Genomic DNA, 24,717 nt, shown 5'->3' with positions numbered 1-24,717 from the left:
TTGGCGGAACAAAACGTCACGGCGAGATCCAGCCGTTCAGGCCGCTGAGACACAGCTAGCGACTAACCAACGATGCAACGCATATGTCGAGCCGGTGGCCGAAAAATCGAAAGCACGAGTGAAAGCATTGTTATAGAGGCGAAATACGGAGTAGAGAGTGGTCCTCTGGCTATCTTTCTCGAACGATAGTTACTTATTGGCTAACATCTAGGATATCACTATCTTGTTACCTTCTACTCCTTACCCAGACTCCATATCCCTAAATAAAGTCGCAAAACTCGACGAAAAACCTATAATAATAATAATAACGATAACAATGACAATCCACCTTAGGATCCATCGATGCACATAAATCAAAACCCATACTCCTCAACATGTAAGTATATCCCCTGGGCCCCAGTGCCCTTATGCACCGCCCGCTCATCACTCAGGGACACCACACTGCGTCTGACATCAGCGTTCAATCCCTTTGGCCCGCACGCGACGACGCCGCTTTCTCCTTCGGCTTGTTCGAGAATGGAACGTATAATTGTGCGTGTGTCTGGACGTCCAGAGCGAATCGTGATGCATGGGCCAAGTAGGCTTTGAGGACTCTGTGGAGAAGTAGGACAGCGGTTTTCTGCGGTGCTTTCTTTCGCCTCCTCTAACGCAGTGACGGGTAGCAGACTGGGATGGGCTGAAGCTGCCCCAGAGCACATGCACGGAGGCATGGAAATAGTCTCGTCTGTGACTTTTCTGGTGCAGCAACAGCCACTTTGACGAAGGCAAGACGTAGCTTTGCTGGGAGCGGTGATGGTTTCCGGTGGGAGCGGTGTTTCCGCTGGGAGTACCCTTTCTTTCTCAAGCATCACCGAATCCTGCGAGACAAAGGATGACTGAGAGGCTGAAGCCCACTCCAACGGAAGAAAAGAAGTTGGTCCCCCCGAAGATAATTGTTCGTCGCAAGTCACATATATGGTTACCTCGAGACTTCTCGTTTCATTGAATGAACTGCTCGTGGCAGCGCAGTCATCGAGGTCTCGTTTCAATTTATGCAGCTCGTCGATAAACCAGGCCAAATGAGCCCGTGCCCGGACTATCCAGATAAACCGAATGCGTTTGGTCAAAGCAAAGTTCGAGTGGAGCGGATCTTTAGACTGGGCAAATTGAGGATCAAGATACTGGGTTTTCCAACCTTCAACGATATCGCGCATCAGCGGCATGGTAAATGTGGCACCCATGCCACTAGCAATCAAAACGACGCTGTCAAATTGTCGCAGGGGCCTTATCCGGCCATAAGGACCCTCAATCACCACAGCCTTGGGTTTTTGCGGAATAGGCTGATCGTTTCTCCGCCCTAAGAACTTACTATGCTTCAAGGCGTAGTCGAATAGCTTCTTTGTTCCTCCTCTTTCCGCTCGAACCAGAAGTTCTAATTTGCGGTCGGATGGGATGGAGGCAATGGTAAATGGGTGACTCTGGAATGGCAGGATAGAATGACAGGAAAGGAGCACATGTTGACCAGGCTTCCACGAAACTGCGGCGTCATGAATTGTTATCCTCGTGACATTCCCGGGCAATGGTGTGAATGTTGCCCAATTCGCCCATTTCGATCTCTGTCCCGTGGACGCCGCTCCCCGACTAGAGGATGAGAGACGTACATTGGTAAAGGCCATGGCGACATATCTTACCGCCCGGTCAAAAACCAGCAGCCCAATAGGTACCCAGGACCAGGCCTTGACCTCGTCTGGGGAATGAAGCCATACGGCCGCAATAAACCCCGAAAATGTCACGATATGAGACAAGACGAAGAACTCGTAGCTCAACCGCCGAACGGGGCCCGCGGAAACGATAACGATGTAAGTTAAAATGCACCATGCTGCGAATCCTCTCTGAGTCAACGTGTCTGTCGATAGCTTGACTATGATATAATTATATCTCCCCCAGCTTCGAAACCAGAAGGCCATGTGAACCGTAGCGGTGAGCCATAAAGTCCTTGCTATCCATCGGTGCAACCAATTCAGCCGTTCGTAGCCAGACCCTGTGAGGAACCCAATGATATTGGTTTTACCTGCTAGGAGAATTATCAGGGGCAGCTGCGCAATGGCCATAAATCCAGTTCGATAGCCGATAGTTTCCCAGCTCCATTCATCCATAGTATTAAGCTTGTAGAAACAGAGGACCATTAATACAGCCAAGTTTGCCAGGACCATGCTCAAACGACCTAGCGTTGGCATATGGACTGTGATTCCCCAAGCCCTCAAGGGAGCTAGTCCGGCTTGGGAAGCTTCTCTGATCAGTGCTGTTGCCGTGGCATACGCCCTGAAGAGAAACGATTTCGGCTTTGCAGGGCTAGAAGTGCGGTCCGAGAATCTAACGTTCGGGGTCAGCCCAGTAAAGTGGACATTTCCTGGCGGTCGACGAACCTTTGGGCCGCTATGATCATATTCATGATGTTGGCGAGTGTTGCAGCACCGATAAAGGCTCCCAACACTGCCCAGTACATGCGTTGCAGATCAAAATGGCTGGGGACGCCATCAGGGGAGGAAGGCGTGTGAGCTCCATGGGCATGTCGCCGTTCCATATTTCTGGCTACACTCTGGCTTGACGACCGCAAACAACGTTGGCAGCAAAATCGACCAAGCAGCTTTCCTTTAGTGAACTTGCTCCTGGAGAATATCCTCCGGTCTGCGTCATACTATAGTACTGTATATCCTCGCCTCAAAGTGAGTGGCCGAGACCTGTCATACCAATCGTGCAACGGGGCCAGAGATATAAGAGGAAACAGGACAAGGCCAAGGGAGTTAAGTTGGCTGGCTTTGCGTTCTTCATGGTTCTGGCTGTCCATATAGCGGTGTACCCGTCTTGCCTTGCGAATGTCGTGCTGTGGGGATATTGAGCAACCATGAGCAGAATATTACTAACAGAGCTCGGGTCCAGTTGAGTTCGAGTCATGATAACCGCTCGCTAACTTAACTCTGGAGTTTAGTTAAGTTAGTTACTTGAGGAGAGCATAATGTTCTGGGCATTGTGGCTCTGTTGAACGGGCGCGTATCGCCATGGCCGGGCCATTCTGGTCGTCTGGACAAAGGGGAACGGAAAGCAAATCGTAGCCACCTGCTATCTCTTCAGCCTTCTGCGTGGCTACTCTTCGAGTGGGAATTGAAAACCCCCCCTTTGTATGGCGGGATAGTGCAGCCTGCCACCATCATCATCATCATCCGCAGCACCGATGAAAATAAGTTTGTCGAATTAAATCCACGTGGGGGTGCAATCCAAGGCCCGGTTCTACGCGATAACCTTAAAGCAAGGCACGGCCAATGGGGCTACCAAGGTGCCTCTGGGCGCGCGGTTGTTGGAGATAATCTGCTCATCGCTACTTTGGTATCGGATCGATTTCGCCTGGTGAGTATATAATTATGACCAGTCTATCCGCCTTGCGACGTTTATATCATAGACAGGAGAGAGTCAAGAGTCGCACATGCGCCCGACTGGCACACATTGTCAACCCAAGCACTGTCCCCATCAGACAATATCTAGAGACATCGACGGATCTTTGTTGATTTGCAGAAAGCTGCATTGAGCGATCTTCTCATCCCACATGTCCTTCGTCATTTTCCAACGGGCGTGAGACGTGCATTAACCTTGGCTGCCACAAGAGCTGTCTGGACTACGTGGACTGGGAAGCAGATATATTTTTGCTTGACCTCCAGCTTCACCACCTCGAGAAACTACCTTTTTTTATTTTATTTTATTATTTTTTTATATCGTCTCTATTTCCCAACTTTTACTCGGGTAACACAAGGAACCAGAGACCACCGGGCCTTTGATCTTCAGACACCTTGAAAAACAATGTCTCACGGTCTTAGCGCTCGTCACGGCGTTGCCGGGCACTCTCATGGCGGTGGCCCGGACTCGTCAATCATGGCCATGGTCTTCCAGAATTTCATTCAAACACCGCTATACACCGAGGCGTGGACGCCAGCAACGGGCGGCACGTATGCCGCAACTTGTATCTTTCTGATTGTGTTGGCAATGCTCGGGCGCGGCCTGATCGCTGTTAAGGCCATGCTCGACGAGCGGTGGCTGAACCAGGCACTTGAAAGGCGATTTGTCGTGGTCGCAGGTCAAACCCCCGAATCCGAACGGGCGTATAATGACCCAGGAGCGAAAAATGCGACTTTGTTGACTGAGAGAGGAGTGGAGGAGAAAGTGAGGGTTGTGAGACGAACGTCAGGTGCGCCGGTGATGCCATGGCGGTTCAGTGTGGACCTACCTCGAGCAGCTTTCGTGACGGTCATGGTCGGTGTTGGTTACTTGCTGTGAGTTTCGAGATTCCGTGTAGAAATCTTGGGAAGTAGTTGCTGACCAGGAACTGAAGCATGCTGGCTGTCATGACTATGAATGTGGGATACTTCCTTTCCGTGCTTGGAGGTGTGTTCCTGGGAGATCTTGCTGTTGGGCGGTATGCTCATCGGTCGGACGAGCATTAATTTTCTTGAATGATCTTATGATTCCAAAAGGGATACGGGGGATATGCTTGGAGTTCTCTGGTTATGTTTTTTTAAGGGTCTCTCTTTCGAAGGTCGGATGGATAGTTAACCCAACGCGGCGTATTTACTACCATTATTTCATCGGATTTGTTGATGCGCGCCTTTCTTCCTTCGCGATGGCTGACAATGCCCGCCTTGGAGTGTTTGAGTTGGGGATAATTTACATACCGTTACCACAATACGGTTATCCAATATTAAGATTTGACTAAATTAAGCTTACCGGACATAGGTAAATTTCCTGTTCAGACGTCTTATTGGTCCTGTTGGGTTCTCCGTGCAGCTTCGGTTCAATTTGTCCGGCAATTGAATACACTAAACAAATTGTCGAGACACTAGTCTCTATGTAGTTAGTCTCCAGCTTAGCGGCTTGGATCTTCTTTGATCTGATGCAGAGTTTTTGTCTCGCTTCTCATCCCACAATCCTTTGGATGAGAGGAGCAAGGGCACGCACATCTATTGAGTTCATGTTCTGTGGTTCCTATAGCTTTCACATATGGTTAGTAGCCTTGTAGGTCCTTCTGAGAGGTTCTGAGCCCTTCTTTAGGAATCTTTGAAGCCTTTGAAGTTGCCAAAAGAGGAAAAACTCTTGATGGAATGATGGACATTGACCTGGAGAGCTCCTTAGCTCCAACCCCCAATCCAACCTCTAGAAATATGAGTCCAGTGGGACATATGGAGGATGCTAGCACCAACATGGGTGCACATTCACAGCCAGTGGGCATCACACAGCAGGTTGGCTTTCTATGAGATGGCATTGCAGGCCACCAGTTCAGAGAAACAACTCCCTGAATTGAAAGAAATTTCAATATAGCAGATAAAATGGTTACAGATATCACTGGAACAACAATTTGGTCAATCCCCATGCTACAAGGTGAGAAAAATGTGAATACTTGGTTAAACATTGTCAGATTGCAGCTAAACCACTATGGCTGGGGAATTCTATATGATGCAGTGGTGCCAGAGCCTACAGAGGCTTCTGAAGATATATGAATCAAATGGTGAAGTGCCATGACATTCTTTGCTACATGACTCAGCTTAAGCATGGAAGATGATGCTTGAGATTGGATCAGCAAGCACTATGGAGGTGACATTAATGACCCTGCTCTCATGATATTCTACACAAAGCAGCTCTTCCTAAAGCCTGATAAAAATACATGCATTCATGCAGTGGAGAATTATTTCTACACACATTAACATGACTATGGATCAGTTACACAATACCTCAACATACTGCTTGAATGATATCAGGGGGCATTGTGAGCTCCTCATCCATTACATCCTTCTCTAGCAATTAACAAGATAATTGAGGGTGTACAAGTAATTAATGAGAACTATGTGGATAGTGTGCTATCAATAGTTTGAAATACAAACCCAAGTGATATAACATATGAGGATATGAGAAATCTTGTGCAGAAGGCAAAGAAATATGTGAAAGCTCCAAGTAGAATATATATAGCTGGACAAACCAAATCCAAAGAGACTGCCCCCAACAAGCAAATTGTATGGAAATATGCTCCACAGAAGAAAGTCTTGTGGGATGACCATGTCAAATTCTTATGTGAAAAAATACCTAGCAAAATAGGTGACAACTGTGGATATTGTGAGACTCCAGGTCATGCCATATGACAATGCCCTCACCTTTTTACTGACAAGAGATATCAAGGATGGAAGCCAAAGCCACATTTATGGATGAGATCAAGGCTCAAAGAAAGATGGCACACAAATCCTGAACAGAAAAACCAGAGCCAATTCAAATCTCAGCAACCAAATTCCAGTGAAGATGCTAAGAATAATACAGGAGAAAATCATCTCATAATGGGATTTGAAAATAGCTTTGCTGGCATGGCATTTGGATCTGGCTTGGTGGCATCTGTATCTGAAAGAGCTGTTGGTCTGGAAACCTGGCTTGTTGACACATGCTGCAGCCACTTGATTTGTTGCAATAAAGCCTACTTTACTAGCTTTGATTCTACTATGGACCATTGGTACAGAGCTTCAAATGGAGAAATCATTTCCATAAAGAGTAGTGGCATAGTATGCATTAGATGCATTGTCCAGAATGGCATTGTCAACAAGATCCATATATGTGCATGGTATAACCTGAAGTTAGGCATGAATTTGCTTTCCATGAACCAGTTGACTGAAAAGTTGAATCTCTACTTTATGGAAGTAGACCACATGCTGTGAACATGAAGAGACCACAAACTAGTGGGATATACTAAGAAAAGTGATGGTGTTACAATTCTTGAGACAGAGCCACTTCATCAGCAAGAGAAAGCCATTCAACAGATGTATGCTACTATAAAGCTCATGCTGGAGCTTCTTTATAGATGGCTGGGACACTGTGCATTCCCTACCACATGAAAAGCAGCAAAAGACCAGGAAATCAAAATAGAAGGCCAAGATACTTTCTATTGTGAAGCATGTGCACTAGAAAGATCAAAATGGCAGATATCCTGAACACCACAGATCTGGTCTACAGTTCCTGGGCAGAAGATCCACATTGACCTTCAAACCATAAAGTTAATGAGTTTTCAAGCCTTCAAATATGCTCTAATAATTGTGGATGACTGCATGCATTTTAAATGGGTTATACTACTCAAGAATAAAGCTGAAGCTTCATGTAGCCTTCAGGAGCATGTCAAGAGGCTCAGAAATCTACTAGGTTTCTATATGAATACTGTATGAATGGATGAAGGCACTGAATTTTCACTATTTAAGAAGGAATTCACCCCAGCCTGTAGAATTGAATGTGAAGTGACTGCTCCATACATGCCTGAGCAAAATGGCATAGCAGAATGAATTGGCAGCTATTTAGTAGAAATAAGTTGTGTCATGATTTTAGAAGTGAAGCTTCCACAAGAAGTCTGGGATCTGGCCTTGCAAACCACTTGCTACATTACAAATAGGATCCCTCCAGCTGAAGGTGGAGAATTGCCATATGAGCTCTTTTGGAAAAAGAAGCCAAATCTACAGCACCTACAAGCTTACAGATGTATAATCTACACACATATTTCATCAGAGGATAGAGTGAACTACAATAAAGCATATAAAATGAAACCCAGGGCTCAACTTGATTGTCTAGTCAGATATGAAGGTGAGAATGGACATATTTATAAGATCTGGATCCCAGAGACTGGCAAAATTATATGTACATGTGATGCCAAGTTCAACAAGAATGTTGATGCCATTCCAGACCTTCTGAAAAAGGAAGATCCTAAGTCAAAGAATAGATTTACAGAACTCTTTATGATTCTGAGCTTTCCAAAGCAGGAAGCTATAGGGGCAGCAAAGCAAGCTGCTACTAGGTTTCTACCAGCTTCAACACAAGAGCCTATGGAGACATGTGCTCAAGAAGCTAACCTGATTGAGAACCCTGAGATTCCAATATCTTTCTGGATGCAGAAGCAAATGCATGGCCCACAGCTTCAAATAATAATGCTGTCATCTCAGAAGACTTCTTCAGCACCTGAACACATGGTAAGATTTCAAGAGCCTGTCTATAAGACTATTGAAGAAATGCCAGAGCCTTCATATAATGGAGATAGCAACAATAACTTGATCAAGAGCCAAATCCACAACAAGATGTTCAGAGATGCATTGGAAGAACTGGGACAGAGTGCTGAATCCATGCCTACACATGAACCAGAACCTATGGCTTCAATGGAGCTGAACCCTCAGCCTGCAAGACACATATCAAGCCATACAACTAAAGACAAATCACCAAGACTATATGGAGATTATGCTTCCTATCTTACAGCTGACCTGCTAGCTTACAAAGTTAAGGTTCCACACAACTACAAAGAAGCTATAACTAGTGAATATGCTAGCAAATGGAAGAGTGCTATGGAAAAACAAATTGAGAAGCTAGAAGCTGCCAATACTTGAGAGCTAGTTGAGACAGATTCAATAGATTCTACAGCTAAGATTCTACCTGGCAAATGGGTTTTTGACTTGAAAGTGAATGCTGACAGCTACATTATCTTCTTCTGTGCTAGATGAATCATATGTGGTAATTTCCAATGCCCTGGCCTTGATTTTGATGAGACTGCTGCATCTGTAGTCACCAAATCAGCTATCAAGCTTGCATTTATAAAAATAGTGGTTGAAGATATGCACTGTGAACAAGTTGATATAGTTACAGCCTACTTGCATGCCATACTTAAGCACTATAAGATCTACATGAGCCTTCCAACTGGAACAGAAAGAAAAGACTTCATCTGCAGACTCTGGCAAGCTCTGTACAGACTGAAGCAAGCAGGACATCTTTGGCAGAAGACCTTCACAAAAGCTCTCATAGAGATCAGTTTAAAGTCACTAAAGAATACAGATCCATGTGTATTCATAGATAAAGAGTCTGGCCTGCTACTAATAATCTACATTGACAACACTCTTATTGCTGCTTCTATAAAAGAAACCATCACTGATTTCAAAAACAAGCTGTCCAATCACTTCCCTATAAAATCTCTAGGTGAACTGTCAAGATTCCTAGGTTGCAAAATTGAATGAGATTGTATGAAGTGAATAATCTACCTCTCCCAAGAATCATATGTTCAAAAGGTTCTTGCCAAATTCTACATGAGTGGCTCAACAATCCAGACCACCTCTATGGCAGAAGGAGTACAGCTTATACAGAAGCCTGAGCCTAGTTCAGTAGTTGCTGAAAGCAATGTGAACTGGCTGCAACAGCTTCTTGGAGCTCTCAATTGGCTCTCAATAAAGAGCTGCCCTGATATTACATTGGCTGTCAACAAACTCCAACAATTCACTATAAAGCTAACACTAGAGCACCTAGAATATAGCAAATGAATACTGTGTTATTTGAAAGAATCTCCCATGCTAGACCTAACTCTCAGAGGCACCCTGAAGCCTGGAATCCCAGAATTACAAGTCTACATGGATGCTAGTCACCAAGACTGCAAGGAAGGACACTCAACAGAAGCATATGTATTATTTTATATGGGAACTCCCATTGCATGGAGCTCAAAACACCAAAAGATCATTGTGCTGTCAAGCACAGTAGCAGAATTTTGTGCTCTTGATTCTGCTGTGAAGGAAGCACTCTGGATTCAGAAGCTCTTACAAGATCTTGATCTTCCAGCAAAAGCTCTGATTTCTATATATACAGATAGTGTGAATGCTATAGCACTAGCTCACAAGCCAACATACACACCAGCCACCAGGTGGATGGATACATGTTGGTTCTTTGTGAAGAAGCTTCTCAAAGAGGAAAGGGTGAAACTCTACCATATATCAGAAATGGAGAATCCAGCAGATGGCTTGATGAAGTCACTTGGAAAACAAAAATTTAAAGAATTCTTACAGATGTTGAATCTCAACAACATGGATTCTACATTCACACTTGCTTGATTAGGATGACACAAACACTGGCAGAAGTGGCATAACCCACAACAACATTACACCAGCAACAGATTTGGAGCTCAACCTCCAATTTGGACTTCCGCTTACCATTTACTAAGAAATATTCCACTCATTTGGTTATTGAATCAGCTTGGATCCTGGATTTGTTGGATTTATGTATTTAGAAATTTGTCTTCTCCCAGTACTCGCTGGAGCCTAGGGGGTGGTGTTGAGACACTAGTCTCTATGTAGTTAGTCTCCAGCTTAGCGGCTTGGATCTTTTTTGATCTGATGCAGAGTTTTTGTCTCACTTCTCATCCCACAATCCTTTGGATGAGAGGAGCGAGGGCACGCACATCTATTGAGTTCACGTTCCGTGGTTCCTATAGCTTCCGCATATGGTTAGTAGCCTCGTAGGTCCTTCCGAGACAAATACGTTAAGATCCTGTAAGGGCCTGTAGACTGGAAATCTTCAATGTTATTTAAGGATATCCTCACAAGAAGTTGAACTTACCTCCCATAATCTGTTTTATTTTTAGTCTGTTGTTTGGCTCTTTGGCCTTTTTACAGCACAATTCGAACGCTGCCACTGCAGAAGCGAACTCTCGCACTCCGTACAGTTGTACAGGTCTAGGGATGGTCCATACATCATAGCAGAGTGGAGATACCCTCAGCGCGCAGAATTGAGCAGATTCTCTGCCAATGGTCGTTTGACTTTCCAGCCATAGTAATCATGCAGCTCTCTTTGCTCTTGCATCAATTCCGGGGAACCTTGCGCTGGAATAATACTATCAGTGCTGCAGTTGAGACACTGGAAATCGTCTTGGATGACGTGCACTGAGGTTCTTGCATGCCTTACAAAGAGCCGACGATCCGGTCCAGGTACTGGAATAGGCCCATTACCCGAAGGTGTCCGATCACGAATACACTTTCTACGGGAACGACTAAGTATTATGAAGTGGCAAGAAAGGGATAACAATGGCAAACGCCGTGGTTGAGCGTGTAACCGGAGCTAGGTTTTAGCCTAGAAAGTACCTGAAAGCCTGTTGTGTCTGTATAATTAGCTGTATCTCCTCCGATTCTCAGTGCCTTCCCCCACAACCCGTTCCAAAAGTAAAGTAAACCATCGAAGGGATTAGCATACATTTTCAACCGCATTCTCTTTTTACTCTCACCTTCCCAAAAGTAATCGTCCACCTCGTTGAAGCGGTCTGCAGAGCACCAGAGAGTCTCTCAAAGCAACCACAATGCATCTCTCAGGAATAGTCTTTGCGTTCAGTTCTCTCATTTCCCTCTCCACAGCCCATTTCAGGCTGGTTGACCCGCCACCCAGAGGTTTTTCGGAGGACATGCTCACTAGGTTCCCTTGCGGCGGCCAATCAATGTCCAAGTCCCGTACCAGCGTTTCCTTAACCGATCTCGAGATGCCCATCGCATTGGAGATGGGCCATGATCAGACAGCCGTGCAGGTATTATTGGCGCTGGGCAGCCATCCGGGATCGAACTTCAACATCACCTTGGTGCCGACATTTAGGCAAGTTGGGCTGGGAGATTTTTGCTTGCCATCTGTTAGCTTAGATGAGCAGCGTCTGGGTGTGAAGCCGGTAGATGGGATGAATGCCACGCTGCAGGTCGTGACAAACGGAGACCCGAATGGTGGATTGTATAATGTGAGTCATTCCTTCTTGTCAGGGGTTACATAGGTACATAAATTCCATATATTGACAGCCGGGAATAGTGCGCCGATATCACGTTCTCTTCCACAACGGAGTATACCGTTCCCAGCAGCTGCAAAAACGGCACCGGAGTTACGGCCACGCCATTCTCGGGAGAAGCAGCAACACGTAATGCAAACGAGTCCACACCGAACGGACAGCCGCAACGTGGCAACTCTGGATCTGGACCAACATCGAATATAGCTGGTCATTTGGAGACAGCTACCTGGGGAGTTTTAGGCGCAATTGTTGTAGGGGGTGTTGCGTTGCTATAAGAGAGGCCAGCCGGTCCCTTCTGAGTTATGGGTAAAAGCTCATCCAAATCAGTAGGTAGCAAGTGCTATCTTGTTTTTATAAACTGGAAATCCAAAAGCTTTGGAGTTGGGTTGGACAGGTGAAGGTATGTATGTATGTACATATATACATACCCTGTCTAATTATGGGGCGATCAACAATATAGATCTTTTCAGCACCATTGGATTCAGCAGCTGAAATCCAAATTTTCCAACTCTGAAACCACTGTACGGAGTATATCAATAGCTCTGCCGGTAATATGGACAACAGGGGTTGCGCAAATCAGTATCTTCGACAATTTTGATTTCACCATAGAAGTGTGTTCCTTCGTTTTGCCAAATTTGCATCCTTTGCTGATGTGCTTGAAATATGTATCTTGTCAATAATGCCGCTGAACTATGGCCACAATCGTAGAGGAATGTTTTAGCTACCAGGGCTGGTTAATCGTTCCTCAAAGGAACAATACTACAGCAGTCAATGGCAGGAAAAGTCCTATTGCCATGTATCCTTGACGGATGTAGGAAGGTGGAGATGGGGCAGTAGGTGAAAATGCAGCGTTAACAGCCCCAGGCTCAACCGGAGCATGCGGGATTCAGATATATCACAGTGATACTCCTGGTCAGAGGTCAGCGCCGCATCTCGCCCAGCGCGATATCGAAGCTAGTTAAGTTACTTAAGTCAAGGTTGAAAGCTGACTCATCTGCCCGGGAGCGGATCAACAAAAATGCCGATAACTAACTAGTTACCGAGGCGGTCGCGCAGGGCAGTTTCTCGGTCTATTGGAAGCTGTTGGAAGAGCCATCACTTGACTGCCGCATTCCTCCCTACGTTCTAGAGGAGATATCCGATTTACACATGTTCAGGATGGTGACAGCTCCGTTCGTAGTGCCTGCTTTAAAAAAGCACACTGCCACCGTTATCATGGCCCATGGCCTTGGCGACGAGTAAGTCTGTCCTGCAACGACCTCCATCTCGGGGTGATCCAATCATGCAGCTAACAGCAATGGCAGTGGCTCCGGGTGGTATGCTCTTCCTGTCAGCTTAGAATCGAGATGGCATGTTTTCTCTCGATACTGATGGGGGGTTTAGGATGATGCTTGCTCGGAATTGGCGCCGTCGAGGCATGTTCGATGAAGTGTCGTTCATATTCCCTAACGCGCCCTCAATCCCAATTACAGTTGTATGTCAACCCTAGATACAGGAACTCACAAAGATGTTATTAGGTGTGGATATTGAATGTTGTGGTAGAATTTCGGCATGACCATGCCGGCTTGGTACGACATCGCAACGCTCTCGGTCACTGTGAGTAACACTCCCTCTCTTGGCTCTGTCTCACACTCTGTCTCTCCCTGGATGTTGGCACCCCGTGCTTATGCAGAAAACGGAAATGCAGGCCACTGAGGAGGAATTCCTTAGACAGCAAGACGAGCCGGGAATCCTGCGATCTCGTGACTATTTCAACTCCCTCATCAAAGAGGAAATGGACAAAGGAATCAAACCTTCCCGTATCGTTCTTGGCGGCTTTTCACAGGGCGGAGCAATGTCGCTGATCACTGGCCTCACATGCAAAGAGAAGCTTGGAGGGATTTTTGCTCTTTCCTGCTACCTGCCTCTTTCCAACAAGGTCAAGGAACTACTTCCCGAAAACTGGCCGAATGAGAAGACACCGGTCTTCATGGCACACGGGAATGCGGATTCAGTTGTGAAGTTTGAGTTTGGGCAGAGTTCGGCAAAGCATCTCAAGGAGATGGGCATGGAGGTCGACTTCAATGAATACCCGTATGCATTCCTACCGTTTAGCGGCCCTTGCCCCGATGCCGGTGCTAACCCTTTTTATCTTTTTTTTTGACTACAGTGGAATGGGCCACTCAGGTGACCCTCTCGAGATCCAAGACCTTGAGAAGTTTTTGGCGAAGGTAATTCCGCCAGAGTCGAAAGAGGCTTCGCCTGGATTATGACTCGATAAGGTTCAATGTCTATATACCCCCTTACGTACATTATTATTACCATTATTTGCTATTTTTGTCGCGCATCGGGTATTGAGATAGAGCGCTTGCATTAGGATTATAGGTATAAATCTCATAGCACAATATGCTTCTACTGTTGTCGGCTCTCATTCCTTTTGATGTTTCCTACAGTGGGGGTGGACACCCAGTGTGAAACGTCCCCAATCATTAATGAACGATGAGATGATATCATGGATCTATCGTTGATGCTATTATTATCAAAAAACAGATGAGCTCCCCCATGCCTTCACGCAAATCTTTCTTCCTAATCCCAGATAAATGTGCAGCAACTGGGAGCAATACTTAGCTAACCCTTACCGAATTGCTCTCATAAAGTCAGGGTCTAGAATTGGCGACAAATGGTAAGATGAGCACCAATTCAAATACCTGGTCTAAAATCAGAACACAAGTGAAACCCAAAACTATAACGTTGTTTGGTCACAGCCTGCGTCAAGGCTTCTTCCTTTCTTCCTTTTCTTTTTTTTTTTTTTTTTTTCTCCCAAATTCGTGGAAAGATTCCTCGTAAGCAACAAAATACTCTCTAGGCATTTCGCAAAAGCTCCCAGACACCAAAAACTTCTTGGCCTTCCGAAGCAGCCGACTCTGGAATCCCAACCATTAGCAAATTAATCACTCCATCGGGGCTGATAGGCTTTGTATGCCCAATATCTTCAAATGTCTGCCACCACCTTCGCGAAATTTGCCACATGTTCCACCCTCACCAGTCCAGCAGCATCTTCTAGGCTTTTGTCAGGACTGACTTGACACTCCAAGGGCGTCCTACGGGCGCGTACTTGTCTGAATTGAACGTCAGTGATTGCGCACACTGGACGATGTTGTGAAGCTCCTGCATCTCCCCAAGCTTATTCTGCTCTACCGGATCAGCAGTGCGCAAGGAATCCTGCGTGCTCGCCATGTAAACCGCTTTGCTTAGCTATTTATACAGAACTAAGTAGCGAGAGAAAAGAGACACAGCGGTTGCCCTTCGCGCATTGACATGAGATCGGCTTCCCTTGTGTACCTGGAGTTAGCTACTCTTTTATAATCATATGCCTGGATCCAACACTCCGATCCTGAAAGACTTGGATTCGTGGTCAAGGAAATGAGATGACGGATTGGAACTTCTCTCAATGTCCGACAAACCGCACCCATCCCGGGGTTCTTAGGCCATGCATATGTCTCCCTTAACCAAGCTAAAGGTCCTTGTTGTTGCTACAATCGGTGGATGACCCAATGGTGTTAAGCATTTGCTGACTCGCTGCACGAAGGCTTATGATTCCGGCCAATGCCCTATTCTCATAAAACAGAATAACAAAACCGCCTTTGGAGATCGTGAGAGGATACTGGACTCGCGCGGCTACATTATTGAATTCGCTACGCTCCAAGGACAGGAGATGTAGGCCGACGGCCATCCATTTATTTCCGGCATCCATATCCTTGGCAATGGGGCTTCCCCAGAGAACGAGGTGGTAAATTATACCAGGATGACAGGTTGGAAGACTCCACGCATATTCACTGACTGCATGCTCCTTTTAGACTCCAAAATGTCCTTGGAGAAATTCCAATCTCCAGTCTATACTAGTTTATCCACTCTTATGCAAGACCTGAACGCTCGGCCAGATTCTATTCTCTCTGGCTACCTCGGGCGCCGTAATTGATATGAATGCGGAGTGCAACGTTCCTACTGCGTAGCATTAGACGCAGATACCAACTGGTATTCTTACAGCTATATTTCGGGGACACCGGGTCTTCAAGTGGATGTGCCAGTTGCATAACGAGCTTTTGAATATTCAATTACCTCCTAAGCTCCCGAACTATCTTAAACGGTAGTGGATTGTGAGAGCGAACGCGAGAGTAACGAGAAAGCCACCCAGGGCCAGAAATCCAGAACACTTATTGCTCGTGAATAACTTTTTATGGCCTTGAGCAAAACCATTCCAGTCTTTTATTGAAAAGCACAGGAGGACCGTATGTCTTGCGTTCAGGACCCATGTCCTTCTACGAGATAAAACTATCCGGGAGATTCCAGCTGACTTGGCCGCTATCCTGCACGATGGTATGGCAGATGAAATCATCTGGGCCACTTCATGGAATGGCGCGCAAACAAAGTAGCGTAGAGGCAGGGCAGATTCCCAGGGTTGCATAAGTGGTGAATACACCGTGGGTGACCTGCTGGCTGGCCATACCTTACTTACACGTTGTTTGTAGAATTTGCACCAAAGGCGACAAGGCGAAAATGTCAGTATATCCTTGCTTATTTATTCTCCAATCCAATGCGAGGAGGTCTCTCATCTGGAAAGTTTGATCAAGCGTTTTGAGTTCTCCCACCGGCAGGGCAGAACTTAAGCCAAATTGGAGTATGCCTTATTTTCGCCGACCTCAAGCAAGCAACTTGATTGGTTTTCGCCCTTGACAGAATCCGTCGGCCTTGTCCGCCATTTGCTTGCCCTAACCCGCCCTTAAGCACGCCCTTAGCAACAGCCCTAACTGACCCTGTTCAGTTCCCCAGTCACGATAACGTCGGTCCCTTTGCCATCTAGACGCAGCTTCTCCAACATATAGGCCATGCGCTCTACCCAGGGTCACACGCAAGAATTGCTCCGTAATGCGCGATACTATCTGGATTTAACTTGCTTCAGTAAAATTGCTATTGCCAACTTGATTAATTTCCTCTCCATCCCTCGTCGATAAAATGACAGACAAACTTGTTGTCCTGGGCCATACCGCCGATATAGCGCTTGGCTCAGCATCCATAACGCCGACTCGAGATATAACGGCGATACGAGCCCACGACAAATCACCGATTCCAGATTTAAAGCTGAGGTGTATTCCTGATGCTTTTCGTTATCCTCCACTTCTCAAGCTGTTCGGATCCCCCCAGCTGTGTTTGGTAATCTTTTGCCGATTAAGAATCCTTCCAGGCTTCTCTGATTCATGGTCATATAACCTACACCCCCTTATTGACAGCGAGATTTCCCGTCTACATGAAAGCTGTATTAACGATAATTTCACCGGGTCTACGTACTCGACACATCTATCCCCTGCTTTCTGGCAGGCAGAGGCCGATTGTCAAAGCAACATACATCCAACGACAGCCGTCTTCAACCTGGAGCGGGAATGCGTTAAAACCGGTGAAACACGACGCGGAGAAGGGAGCCCCCCTTCAACATTTCCTGTATTGCCATCTATCGTTTCCCCTAGCATGAAAAGATTCATAAGAGGCTGACACCGCACTTGTTCCGCAAAAAGGACGACAACAGATAATCTTGTCAATTGGGCTAGGCAGGGCTCCCTATGGCCCCTTAGCTTTGGCCTTGCATGCTGCGGGGTCGAAATGATGAGCGCTTCCATGCCTAGATACGACCAAGACCGACTTGGTATCATCTTTCGCGCATCTCCACGACAGGCCGACGTGATGCTAGTGGCAGGAACCGTCACGAATAAAATGGCTCCTGCGCTGAGGCTGTTATACGACCAAATGCCCGATCCAAAGTGGGTAATTAGTATGGGCAGTTGTGCGAATGGAGGGGGGTACTATCACTACAGTTATAGCGTGTTGAGAGGAGTAGATCGTATTATTCCGGTTGATATCTATGTTCCGGGATGTCCGCCGACCCCGGAGGCTTTGCTGTACGGAGTGTTTTTGTTGCAGAAGAGAATGAGAAAAACACGGATCACAAGAATGTGGTATAGGAAATGAAAAGAGGCCTTGGGGAGTGAGAGCCAGAGAAATCATCACGTACAGGCATGAGTCCCAAATATACACTTGCGTGGAGATGATACATCGTCTTTTTCCCGAGAGAAAGTGCGGCTTTCTCTCCTTCGGTTTGTACATATACAAGAATGATTGCCGCTCCGAGGACTACAATCCTGGATTGTAGGCGTTCTCTTGGTATAAAAACGGGATTTCCGCATTAAACTGGGGGTTCATTAGCAGACCTCCAAAAGAAAAGGCTGTAGTGGCGATGTCGACAGGTTCCACTGTTGCATCAACCATGGGAAACTCGCTAGCCAAACCGCAGACAAAGCTCTCTCCCAGTGAGTTCTGGTTATGTCGGGAAGAACTTAACCCCGGTTGTTGGGTTCGAAAACCCGAATTAGCTGAAAAGTCTTGATATGGGGGGCATTTATCCACCGATTGACGGGCTTTCAAAGCCTGAAGAATCCGAGAAAATAGCCGATAGTTCCAAGCAACAGGCGGCCAGTAGTCTTGAAGTTTGTCTAACACGAGCATACATAGATGAACTCTGTGCTCAGAGACATCCCTGACTTTTTGGGATGAGCTTTGCATGTTGGCGATATGAGTAGACAAGGAAGCAAAGGTAGGCGCGATTCTGCGAGACGTTTAGGACGAGCTTTTCAAGGGATAGAAGCCACATACACATATAGGGGTGAGAAACAAAGCGCATCTGACGAAAGTAAGTCCTCCAGCATTCGGACCACTTTGACGGCAGCATCAAATGTGGTCGTTCCCACGGACATTCTATCGGGGAAATGAGATCCATTTCGGTGTAATAGTATTCGACAAGTGCTGACCAAAGCTGTCAGAAATATTCTGAAAAATTGCCAAGGATCAAAGCACAAACTAATAAAGTAAATGGAGCAAAGAAGCCCAAAAGCCATTTTGTATCGAGATGGTGGAGGTTGGATAATGTAATTCCTTCGGCAGAGAAGTTCCCCATGAACTGAGAGTTTCGAGAGACTCGGTCCTTGTCGATTCGTCGGCATTGGCACCGAAGGTCATTAAAAGGCACCTGCTTACTGGTGCATAATGTAAGCAGATATTCTCAGAACTGGAGTTTTTAGATAATAGAATTACTTTTTGTAGTAAGATCCGAGAGGTATATCAAGAATAAGGTAGATTCGGTCGTTCGTTTTCCTAACATATGTGACTCGATAATTTCTTCGTCCTCGTCGTCAAAATCATCTTCAGTGAGCTGCGACACATCGCAGTATGCGTCATTGATGTGCGGTGTTTGACCCAAGATCAATGATTCGAGAATGTCTAGTATCTACAGTAGAGGGATCAGCGACGCAAAATGTTGAGATCTTGATATTGTCTGTAAGGTCCTCACATATATTCCCCACCACATCCTTCGCCTTAGCTTCCGATGTTTTGTGTTGAGGTTCGCATATGCTCTCCTAGGCTATTTGTTAGCGAGATCTGTGAAGACAAAAACAAATAAGGGTCCACCAACGATCGGTGCAATTCCAGCGACTGCGCAAGGCTGGCTGCAATGCCCATCCAATGCCATGTATACTTCTGCTCCGTCGGAGTTCCCCACCACTGAGATAGAAGGCAGACGGTCTGGAGATTGACTATCGAATCCGACTCGTAATTTGCGTCATACAACGCTTTCGCTCTATGATAAAAAGCGCAACTCGCTTCATGTCGATTTTGAAAACCAGCTGCTTTGTAAACGGAATCCTCGCAATGAATAATCGCAACGAAATGGATAGCATGCAAAAGTAGCGGAGAAATACGCCCGCTCTCGTACTTTAGGCAAAAGTCTTCTCGGTCAAAGAGCAACGATGACATCGGTAAAGAGTACCGGAAGAATACCCTTATCAGCTCGTCGCCAACCTCCTTAGGAGGCATCCTAAACGCTCCTTGGCTGCGTAAGCGTAAATTATCGTCTCTCTTTCGCTCATCGAGTGCAAGTCTTGTCAAGCCATCCAGATTCTCGAGATACAGGCTCTCCAAGTTTTTTAGGTTTTCCGAGTTTTTCTCTGGGGAGCATACACCTGAGGCCGTATCGAACGGGTCACACATTTCACGGAAGATATAATTCAGGTTAAAGCTATCCCCATAGTGGACCATTTCGTTGTCGTTCCCTTGGGTGTTAGAACTGGAGTCCACAGGCGGAGGCGGCGCTTCTTCACATGTTTCCCTAGGAGCTGCAACGGTCTCGCTCGCTTCCTGGGTGATAGCCGGCAGGCCGGCATGCGAATCGACAGTGGAATCGCCTTTCGGGGAAGGGTCGGGCAGAGGGCCTCCATTTTTTAATCCTCTGATTGAACGTACCCGGCCCGGTTCATTTCGGTGTCGTTTGTATCTTCAGACGAGTCAGTATATCGAGAAGACTTGCATCCTACGTTTGAAGGACAATCCATGGCTACTATCCCAACATACTTTCCACGCCGTGAAATGATGGACTGGCATTCCTGACCAGCAAGCTGACAGTTGGTGCATGCCGATTCTTCCGTTCGGTCACATTTGACTCTCCTCGAGTGACATAGCTTACATGCGACTTTCACCCGGGGCCTAACAGCAGCTGACATGGCGGGTAGATATGTAGCTCTTGACTGTGACAGGGCCCAAGATGTCGTCCACCCGAGCTCACTTTGGCAGAATCCCGCTAATGGCCAGCCGCCATCACCACCGGCTCCATTCTAGAGCTGAAATGTTGGAAACCTAGTTTTCTTTCTTGCTACCGATATGTAGGCTGTAGCCCTGAGCAAGATCAAAGCCACCGTTGAAGCGTGAACCATTCCTCGGCGATTCGGCGATGCCTTGACTCTCCGCGATGGACGACGTCGAAGTTGAGTTGCCGTGGGCTAGTTAACCAGTTACTTAGACCATTTTTGGGTTAGTTAGTTAGTCAACTAGGCTCGTTACTCAAGCACGGGTTATCATAAATTATCCAAATGGGCTTCCAACTCTGCGCAATTCCATCCCTTTTCCAAATGTCATTCCCTTGCGAGCCGGCATGATGAGATGGGTTCAATCGCTTGATTTCATGGTCTGCCTGCTTTACGTTGCTTTCTTACATATGTTTAGCCGCTCGATACCAGTCACACCAGCTTGTTATCAGGTCGATGCCCCCCCAACAAGTGAAAATAGGGGTCGGATGGCTCGTCCAAAAGGCACTACAGCACCGATATATACAAACTCCAGCCGTTTTCTCTATACTATCGGAGCATAGCACCTCTGAAGCAGGTCTCTGGCTACTCGTAACTAATCCTACCCTATAACTATCGCAACCTTGTTCCTTAGAGTGCCGAGCCATACAATTCCATATAGCATGGAAAGCCAGAGATTATTGTCAAGAGGTACTAAAATCGGATATCGCATTGTCCTAGTATCTGGGCAGCAATTCACAAGCGGCATTGTTACAGCTCAAATTCCGCGACGGCAGCTTCAGTGTGCACCATATCCCCTTTGTACCATCAGAAGGCATTCAGCAAGGGTTGCCATGGGGACGAATAGGCAGACTGAACCAACTTTCTGTAGTTGACCTTTCGTCGACTGTCACCCATTCTCTTCTGGTTCATTCTCTTTGCTGTTCCTCATGCTCTTGAAGCTACATCTTCGTGGGACGTGGATGAAATGTTCTGTCCTTGGGGTTCTGCACCTTGGACCAGTAGCACGCTTTTTTTTGGGGCATCACGAACGCTAGGTACCTTTGAAGATTGACGATGTTTCTCAGGTTGGTCTTTTAAGGCGAACAACCTGTCACAAAGGTTCGCAATTGTTCTTCAATTTTCAAATATTTCAGGCCCCTGATTAACTTGACGACGCCCTGTTTACCGCATTCAGCGCAGGTAGGACTATCGGACATAGGATTAGCCGGCGCACGCTCCATGTTGATCCCTTTCGACTATTGTCAGAGATAAGAACACTTCTTAGAAATTGTCTAATTTTTAGACGTACTGTGCTCTTTTAAACTTGCACTGTAAAACTTCCACGGACAGCTGGCGCGGTTACTTGCGCTGTGTGTATGAAATAGCTGAACTCGCCTCAAAATAACATGAAGCAGCCGAGAGAAATATATCAAGCAGCAAATGTGAGGGAAAGAGGAGACCTTTCCTGGACGGATTTCGCCGTGTCGCTGGCAAGCGTGGAACACAAAACTGACCCCTCAATCACCACCTACCGCCATCCTCATCAAATAAGACCAGCTTGAGACCGGGTGTCTTTCTGTCAGCTCAAAAATTATTTCGCTGGAAACCCCATCACTGCGTCAAGCATCCTTTGACTCTCTACTGCAGAGTGCCCCTGAAGAAATTAGTATGTAGGTATGGTTCTTGAAACAGCGCGAACTCAATTTGCCCATGAAACCACATATTCAACACACCGTGTTGAGAATGATCAAAAAGAAGTGGATTAGAGAAATCGAACACATAGGTCCATGACTGCAGACCCGGATCAGGGTGCCCCAATGCAGGAGTAATTATGTGCGTGTATACTCTATGCGACATGTATACGCCTGAGCTGCAATCCATTCCAACACGCCAAAAAAATCCTAGCGCCAAAATAACAGTCGAAGATTATACATATACAGGGGAATGTAGCACAAGAGTCCCTGAACGCATTCGCCGATATATAACTCTTTCCATAACGTAAGTCCATTGCAACGCATTAAAAGTCAGAACCGCAGACGTTCTGCAGTTGAGTTAGCCCAAACACTTCTCAAAGCCAAGAGGTAAAGATGGGGTTGAGCCTGATTTTACCTTTCTCCTTTCCTTGAAATCGGAATACAACCATAGCCAGGTCTTTTGATTGCGACAATCTTGCTCCCCACCCTGCTCAGAAGTCTTGCATTCCGGCATAAGCCGCTCTGTTTCGCGTTTACTGGCGTTAATCCAGGGCTTCGGGTACGGCCAGTCCGAAAAGTGGACCAGCTTCGTCTCTTTGAGAATTTTCTCAGGGTCAAAAACCTCTTCTTCGGAGCCTAGGTAGGCTGCATGTTTGTCGCCACGGAACTCCCCAGTGAGCAAGTTGTACGGTCGATGCGGTAGGATCATACAATGGTCTTTGTACAGATAATTGACGATTTCCATATCGAAGTCGTTGGGCTTCTTGTTCTTGATCGATTCTTGAATGCGCGCGAATTCGGTTGCGGAGGGTTCTAGGAGGATGAGTTGGGATGAAAGGAAATTATCGAGCCAGTAAGCTCGTGTCAAGGCTACTTTCGCAGAAGGGAAGAGGAATAGCTCATCCATGGACTGCGAGTTGAAAAACAAAACAATGTGTCAGAGGCAGAATAAGAGGTAGCCCACATAACTAAAACAGTCCGGGAAAACACACACCTGGAAAATTGTAGAGTCAGAATCAATATTCAACACCCGCCGGTAATCGGTTTGGTTGAATGCGAGCAACTTCGTAAAACTGGCACCCCAGGTTGGATCTGCCGATTCCTGAAGCACCGATATTGGCCTCAGCTTTACACCCAGCTCATCTCTCGCCTTTATCAGCAACCCGGACTTAGGGTCGGCAGGATCATTATCCGGCCACTCTTGAGGATACAGTAAGATCCTATCTGCCTTCACACCAAGACGCTTCAACGTAGTAAAAATCATCACAGAATTGCAGAGGTAGTCTGGATTCGTCGCATATTGCGAATACGCAAACTGTGACCAATCCACCTGATCATCATTCTTGGGGGGTGGATCTTCGGGTTTCGGGAGCTTTGGAAAGTGAGGCAATGAGCGTGATGGGGCGTATGGTAATAAAAGCGAGACACAGAGGATGAGAGTCAAGAGGAGAAGGACAACGCGCGCTCGCTTCGATCCGAAAATCGCTCTCCATGTGAAGTTATATGGTCGGGTGTCCGCGTCCATGTCGACCGTGGAGAGAGCAAGAGAGAGATAGCTCCCAGGTCTGGACCAACTTCGATCGCCGGGCAAACGTTGGAAAGGATCGCGGTCGTGTCTCTTATGTCGTTAAGGAAGGTCGAAGTTGTATTCTATTAAGGCAGCCAGCAAACCATTAATCCAGTTTTCTGATCGAGAGCTGCCGCTGATCGAACACCAACCTTTCCCTGCGGACCAGCCGACCATGCCTGAGGTTGAGGATGATCATTTGTCAAGGTGGAAAAAACCGAACCTTTAGCGTGGGCTGCATCCTTGCCTGCTCTCTGGGGCCGCTTTAAAGCCTTGATCAAACCCTGGCGCCGCATGGATGCTGGGCACTATTGGTTGGAGAGATTGCAAAATGGAGCCGGGCCACAGTGGACATTCTCGGTAAGGAATCGCTCCCCGACATGGCGGAGGCGTGGCCCCCGGCAGCGGATCGCTAATTGGGTGTTGGCCACTTCGTATCCGCGCCCAAACCCCAAATGCGCCGCCCCCAATCCCTCCAGGGGCAGAAGCCCAGTCATATTGAAGCATTTTGCTTGTCAAAAGTGTTGGTTTTCGGTCCTCCATAGTAGCTTCTCTCCCTGCAGAACGGCCCTTTTTGCGCGATGACGTGACGAAACTCTTGAAGCAGCGTCTTTGTTCATCCATTGCTCTGATCTGACTTTTTAAAAATACAATGCATCCCCGTCCTCGAATGCGCCACACGCTGATAGCGCTGCTTGAGTGAATTCGTTGTGCGGGAAAATCAGCGCAGAACAAGCGTGCCCTGAACATTTGGCTGGATTAGGCTTAGTGCAGCGCAGCACATATTGCTCGACTGCGATCGATGGAAGAATAATCCTCTCAACCGGGACGATGGGGTGAAAAGGCGTCTTGAGGGTGCAGTGAAGACGCTCTCGAAGCGCTGTCTCCTCGGCTTATCGCACTCAGCGGTGATTTTAACTGTTTGAGAGACAAGTTCAACCCCGGCAAAGCCCAATCATCACCTGCCAAATCACACGAAACGATTTGCCATAACTCTGCTGCAAGGATCTCAACGACTCTTTCGCATGGGAGATATGACTGGAGCTCCTCCGCCTTTGGAATAAAGCTAACTGCTTCGCTGTTATTCTGAGGCATTGACACGCCACTTGGTAGCGGGCCTAAAGCTGCGATGGACTTTCCAGACACACTACTGAAGTGGACGCAAACAGCCAGAGACACACCACTCACACCCAATCCAAACGG

The 24,717-nt window shown here is 46.8% G+C and overlaps 9 protein-coding genes across 9 annotated transcripts; 4 read left to right on the top strand and 5 right to left on the bottom strand.

The window, feature by feature from the left end:
• Positions 1-170: 170 nt before the first annotated feature.
• Positions 171-2,738, bottom strand: CIMG_10038 (metalloreductase). The gene is made up of 2 exons (XM_001239015.2): positions 2,406-2,738; positions 171-2,352 (listed from the first exon to the last, which is right to left on the bottom strand). The coding sequence occupies exons 1-2, from the start codon at positions 2,561-2,563 to the stop codon at positions 354-356; spliced, it is 2,157 nt and encodes a 718-aa protein (XP_001239016.1). The 5' UTR covers positions 2,564-2,738; the 3' UTR covers positions 171-353.
• A 704-nt stretch (positions 2,739-3,442) lies between these two features.
• CIMG_10037 (copper transporter) lies at positions 3,443-4,769 on the top strand. The gene is made up of 2 exons (XM_001239014.2): positions 3,443-4,301; positions 4,361-4,769. The coding sequence occupies exons 1-2, from the start codon at positions 3,832-3,834 to the stop codon at positions 4,470-4,472; spliced, it is 582 nt and encodes a 193-aa protein (XP_001239015.1). The 5' UTR covers positions 3,443-3,831; the 3' UTR covers positions 4,473-4,769.
• A 6,233-nt stretch (positions 4,770-11,002) lies between these two features.
• On the top strand, positions 11,003-12,206 carry CIMG_10032 (expression library immunization antigen 1). Its single transcript, XM_001239009.2, has 3 exons — positions 11,003-11,563; positions 11,632-12,008; positions 12,069-12,206. The coding sequence occupies exons 1-2, from the start codon at positions 11,141-11,143 to the stop codon at positions 11,881-11,883; spliced, it is 675 nt and encodes a 224-aa protein (XP_001239010.1). The 5' UTR covers positions 11,003-11,140; the 3' UTR covers positions 11,884-12,008; positions 12,069-12,206.
• A 484-nt stretch (positions 12,207-12,690) lies between these two features.
• Positions 12,691-14,003, top strand: CIMG_12486 (acyl-protein thioesterase 1). The gene is made up of 6 exons (XM_012358378.1): positions 12,691-12,846; positions 12,913-12,924; positions 12,992-13,082; positions 13,151-13,204; positions 13,296-13,681; positions 13,758-14,003. Exons 1-6 carry the CDS (start codon positions 12,758-12,760, stop codon positions 13,858-13,860), a joined length of 735 nt encoding a protein of 244 aa, XP_012213801.1. The 5' UTR covers positions 12,691-12,757; the 3' UTR covers positions 13,861-14,003.
• Positions 14,004-14,449: 446 nt separating this feature from the next.
• On the bottom strand, positions 14,450-14,824 carry CIMG_12485 (uncharacterized protein; the record flags this gene model as incomplete). Its single annotated transcript, XM_012358377.1, has 2 exons — positions 14,450-14,597; positions 14,670-14,824. The coding sequence occupies 2 exons, from the start codon at positions 14,822-14,824 to the stop codon at positions 14,450-14,452; spliced, it is 303 nt and encodes a 100-aa protein (XP_012213800.1).
• A 277-nt stretch (positions 14,825-15,101) lies between these two features.
• Positions 15,102-15,681, bottom strand: CIMG_12484 (uncharacterized protein; the record flags this gene model as incomplete). Its single annotated transcript, XM_012358376.1, has 2 exons — positions 15,102-15,427; positions 15,633-15,681. 2 exons carry the CDS (start codon positions 15,679-15,681, stop codon positions 15,102-15,104), a joined length of 375 nt encoding a protein of 124 aa, XP_012213799.1.
• A 762-nt stretch (positions 15,682-16,443) lies between these two features.
• CIMG_10031 (NADH-ubiquinone oxidoreductase 19.3 kDa subunit, mitochondrial) lies at positions 16,444-18,242 on the top strand. The gene is made up of 3 exons (XM_001239008.2): positions 16,444-16,773; positions 16,830-17,083; positions 17,158-18,242. Exons 2-3 carry the CDS (start codon positions 16,893-16,895, stop codon positions 17,606-17,608), a joined length of 642 nt encoding a protein of 213 aa, XP_001239009.1. The 5' UTR covers positions 16,444-16,773; positions 16,830-16,892; the 3' UTR covers positions 17,609-18,242.
• Positions 17,465-20,190, bottom strand: CIMG_10030 (transcription factor; the record flags this gene model as incomplete). The annotated part of the gene is made up of 7 exons (XM_001239007.2): positions 17,465-18,242; positions 18,290-18,439; positions 18,495-18,669; positions 18,728-18,920; positions 18,984-19,050; positions 19,107-19,964; positions 20,042-20,190. The coding sequence occupies 7 exons, from the start codon at positions 20,188-20,190 to the stop codon at positions 17,771-17,773; spliced, it is 2,064 nt and encodes a 687-aa protein (XP_001239008.1). The 3' UTR covers positions 17,465-17,770.
• A 1,970-nt stretch (positions 20,191-22,160) lies between these two features.
• CIMG_10029 (glucose N-acetyltransferase 1) lies at positions 22,161-24,189 on the bottom strand. Its single transcript, XM_001239006.2, has 3 exons — positions 22,942-24,189; positions 22,363-22,857; positions 22,161-22,294 (listed from the first exon to the last, which is right to left on the bottom strand). The coding sequence occupies exons 1-3, from the start codon at positions 23,470-23,472 to the stop codon at positions 22,271-22,273; spliced, it is 1,050 nt and encodes a 349-aa protein (XP_001239007.1). The 5' UTR covers positions 23,473-24,189; the 3' UTR covers positions 22,161-22,270.
• Positions 24,190-24,717: the final 528 nt, after the last annotated feature.

Source organism: Coccidioides immitis (assembly GCF_000149335.2).
Source record: "Coccidioides immitis RS genomic scaffold supercont3.5, whole genome shotgun sequence".
Taxonomy (NCBI): Eukaryota; Fungi; Ascomycota; class Eurotiomycetes; order Onygenales; family Onygenaceae; genus Coccidioides; species Coccidioides immitis.
The sequence above is the reverse complement of the archived record's forward strand: the minus strand, read 5'-3'. Positions and strand labels throughout refer to the sequence as shown.

Coding starts and splice junctions, on each gene's coding strand:
- CIMG_10038 (XM_001239015.2), bottom strand. CDS start 2,563: ATGGAACGGCGACATGCCCATGGAGCTCACACGCCTTCCTCCCCTGAT. Junction 2,353..2,405: donor ATGATCATAGCGGCCCAAAG/GTTCGTCGACCG, acceptor CCCGAACGTTAG/ATTCTCGGACCGCACTTCTA.
- CIMG_10037 (XM_001239014.2), top strand. CDS start 3,832: ATGTCTCACGGTCTTAGCGCTCGTCACGGCGTTGCCGGGCACTCTCAT. Junction 4,302..4,360: donor GTCGGTGTTGGTTACTTGCT/GTGAGTTTCGAG, acceptor CAGGAACTGAAG/CATGCTGGCTGTCATGACTA.
- CIMG_10032 (XM_001239009.2), top strand. CDS start 11,141: ATGCATCTCTCAGGAATAGTCTTTGCGTTCAGTTCTCTCATTTCCCTC. Junction 11,564..11,631: donor CGAATGGTGGATTGTATAAT/GTGAGTCATTCC, acceptor AGCCGGGAATAG/TGCGCCGATATCACGTTCTC.
- CIMG_12486 (XM_012358378.1), top strand. CDS start 12,758: ATGTTCAGGATGGTGACAGCTCCGTTCGTAGTGCCTGCTTTAAAAAAG. Junction 13,205..13,295: donor TCGCAACGCTCTCGGTCACT/GTGAGTAACACT, acceptor ACGGAAATGCAG/GCCACTGAGGAGGAATTCCT. Junction 13,682..13,757: donor GTCGACTTCAATGAATACCC/GTATGCATTCCT, acceptor TTTTGACTACAG/TGGAATGGGCCACTCAGGTG.
- CIMG_10031 (XM_001239008.2), top strand. CDS start 16,893: ATGAAAGCTGTATTAACGATAATTTCACCGGGTCTACGTACTCGACAC. Junction 17,084..17,157: donor GCCCCCCTTCAACATTTCCT/GTATTGCCATCT, acceptor TTCCGCAAAAAG/GACGACAACAGATAATCTTG.
- CIMG_10029 (XM_001239006.2), bottom strand. CDS start 23,472: ATGGACGCGGACACCCGACCATATAACTTCACATGGAGAGCGATTTTC. Junction 22,858..22,941: donor CTGACTCTACAATTTTCCAG/GTGTGTGTTTTC, acceptor TTCAACTCGCAG/TCCATGGATGAGCTATTCCT. Junction 22,295..22,362: donor ATTTCAAGGAAAGGAGAAAG/GTAAAATCAGGC, acceptor ACTCAACTGCAG/AACGTCTGCGGTTCTGACTT.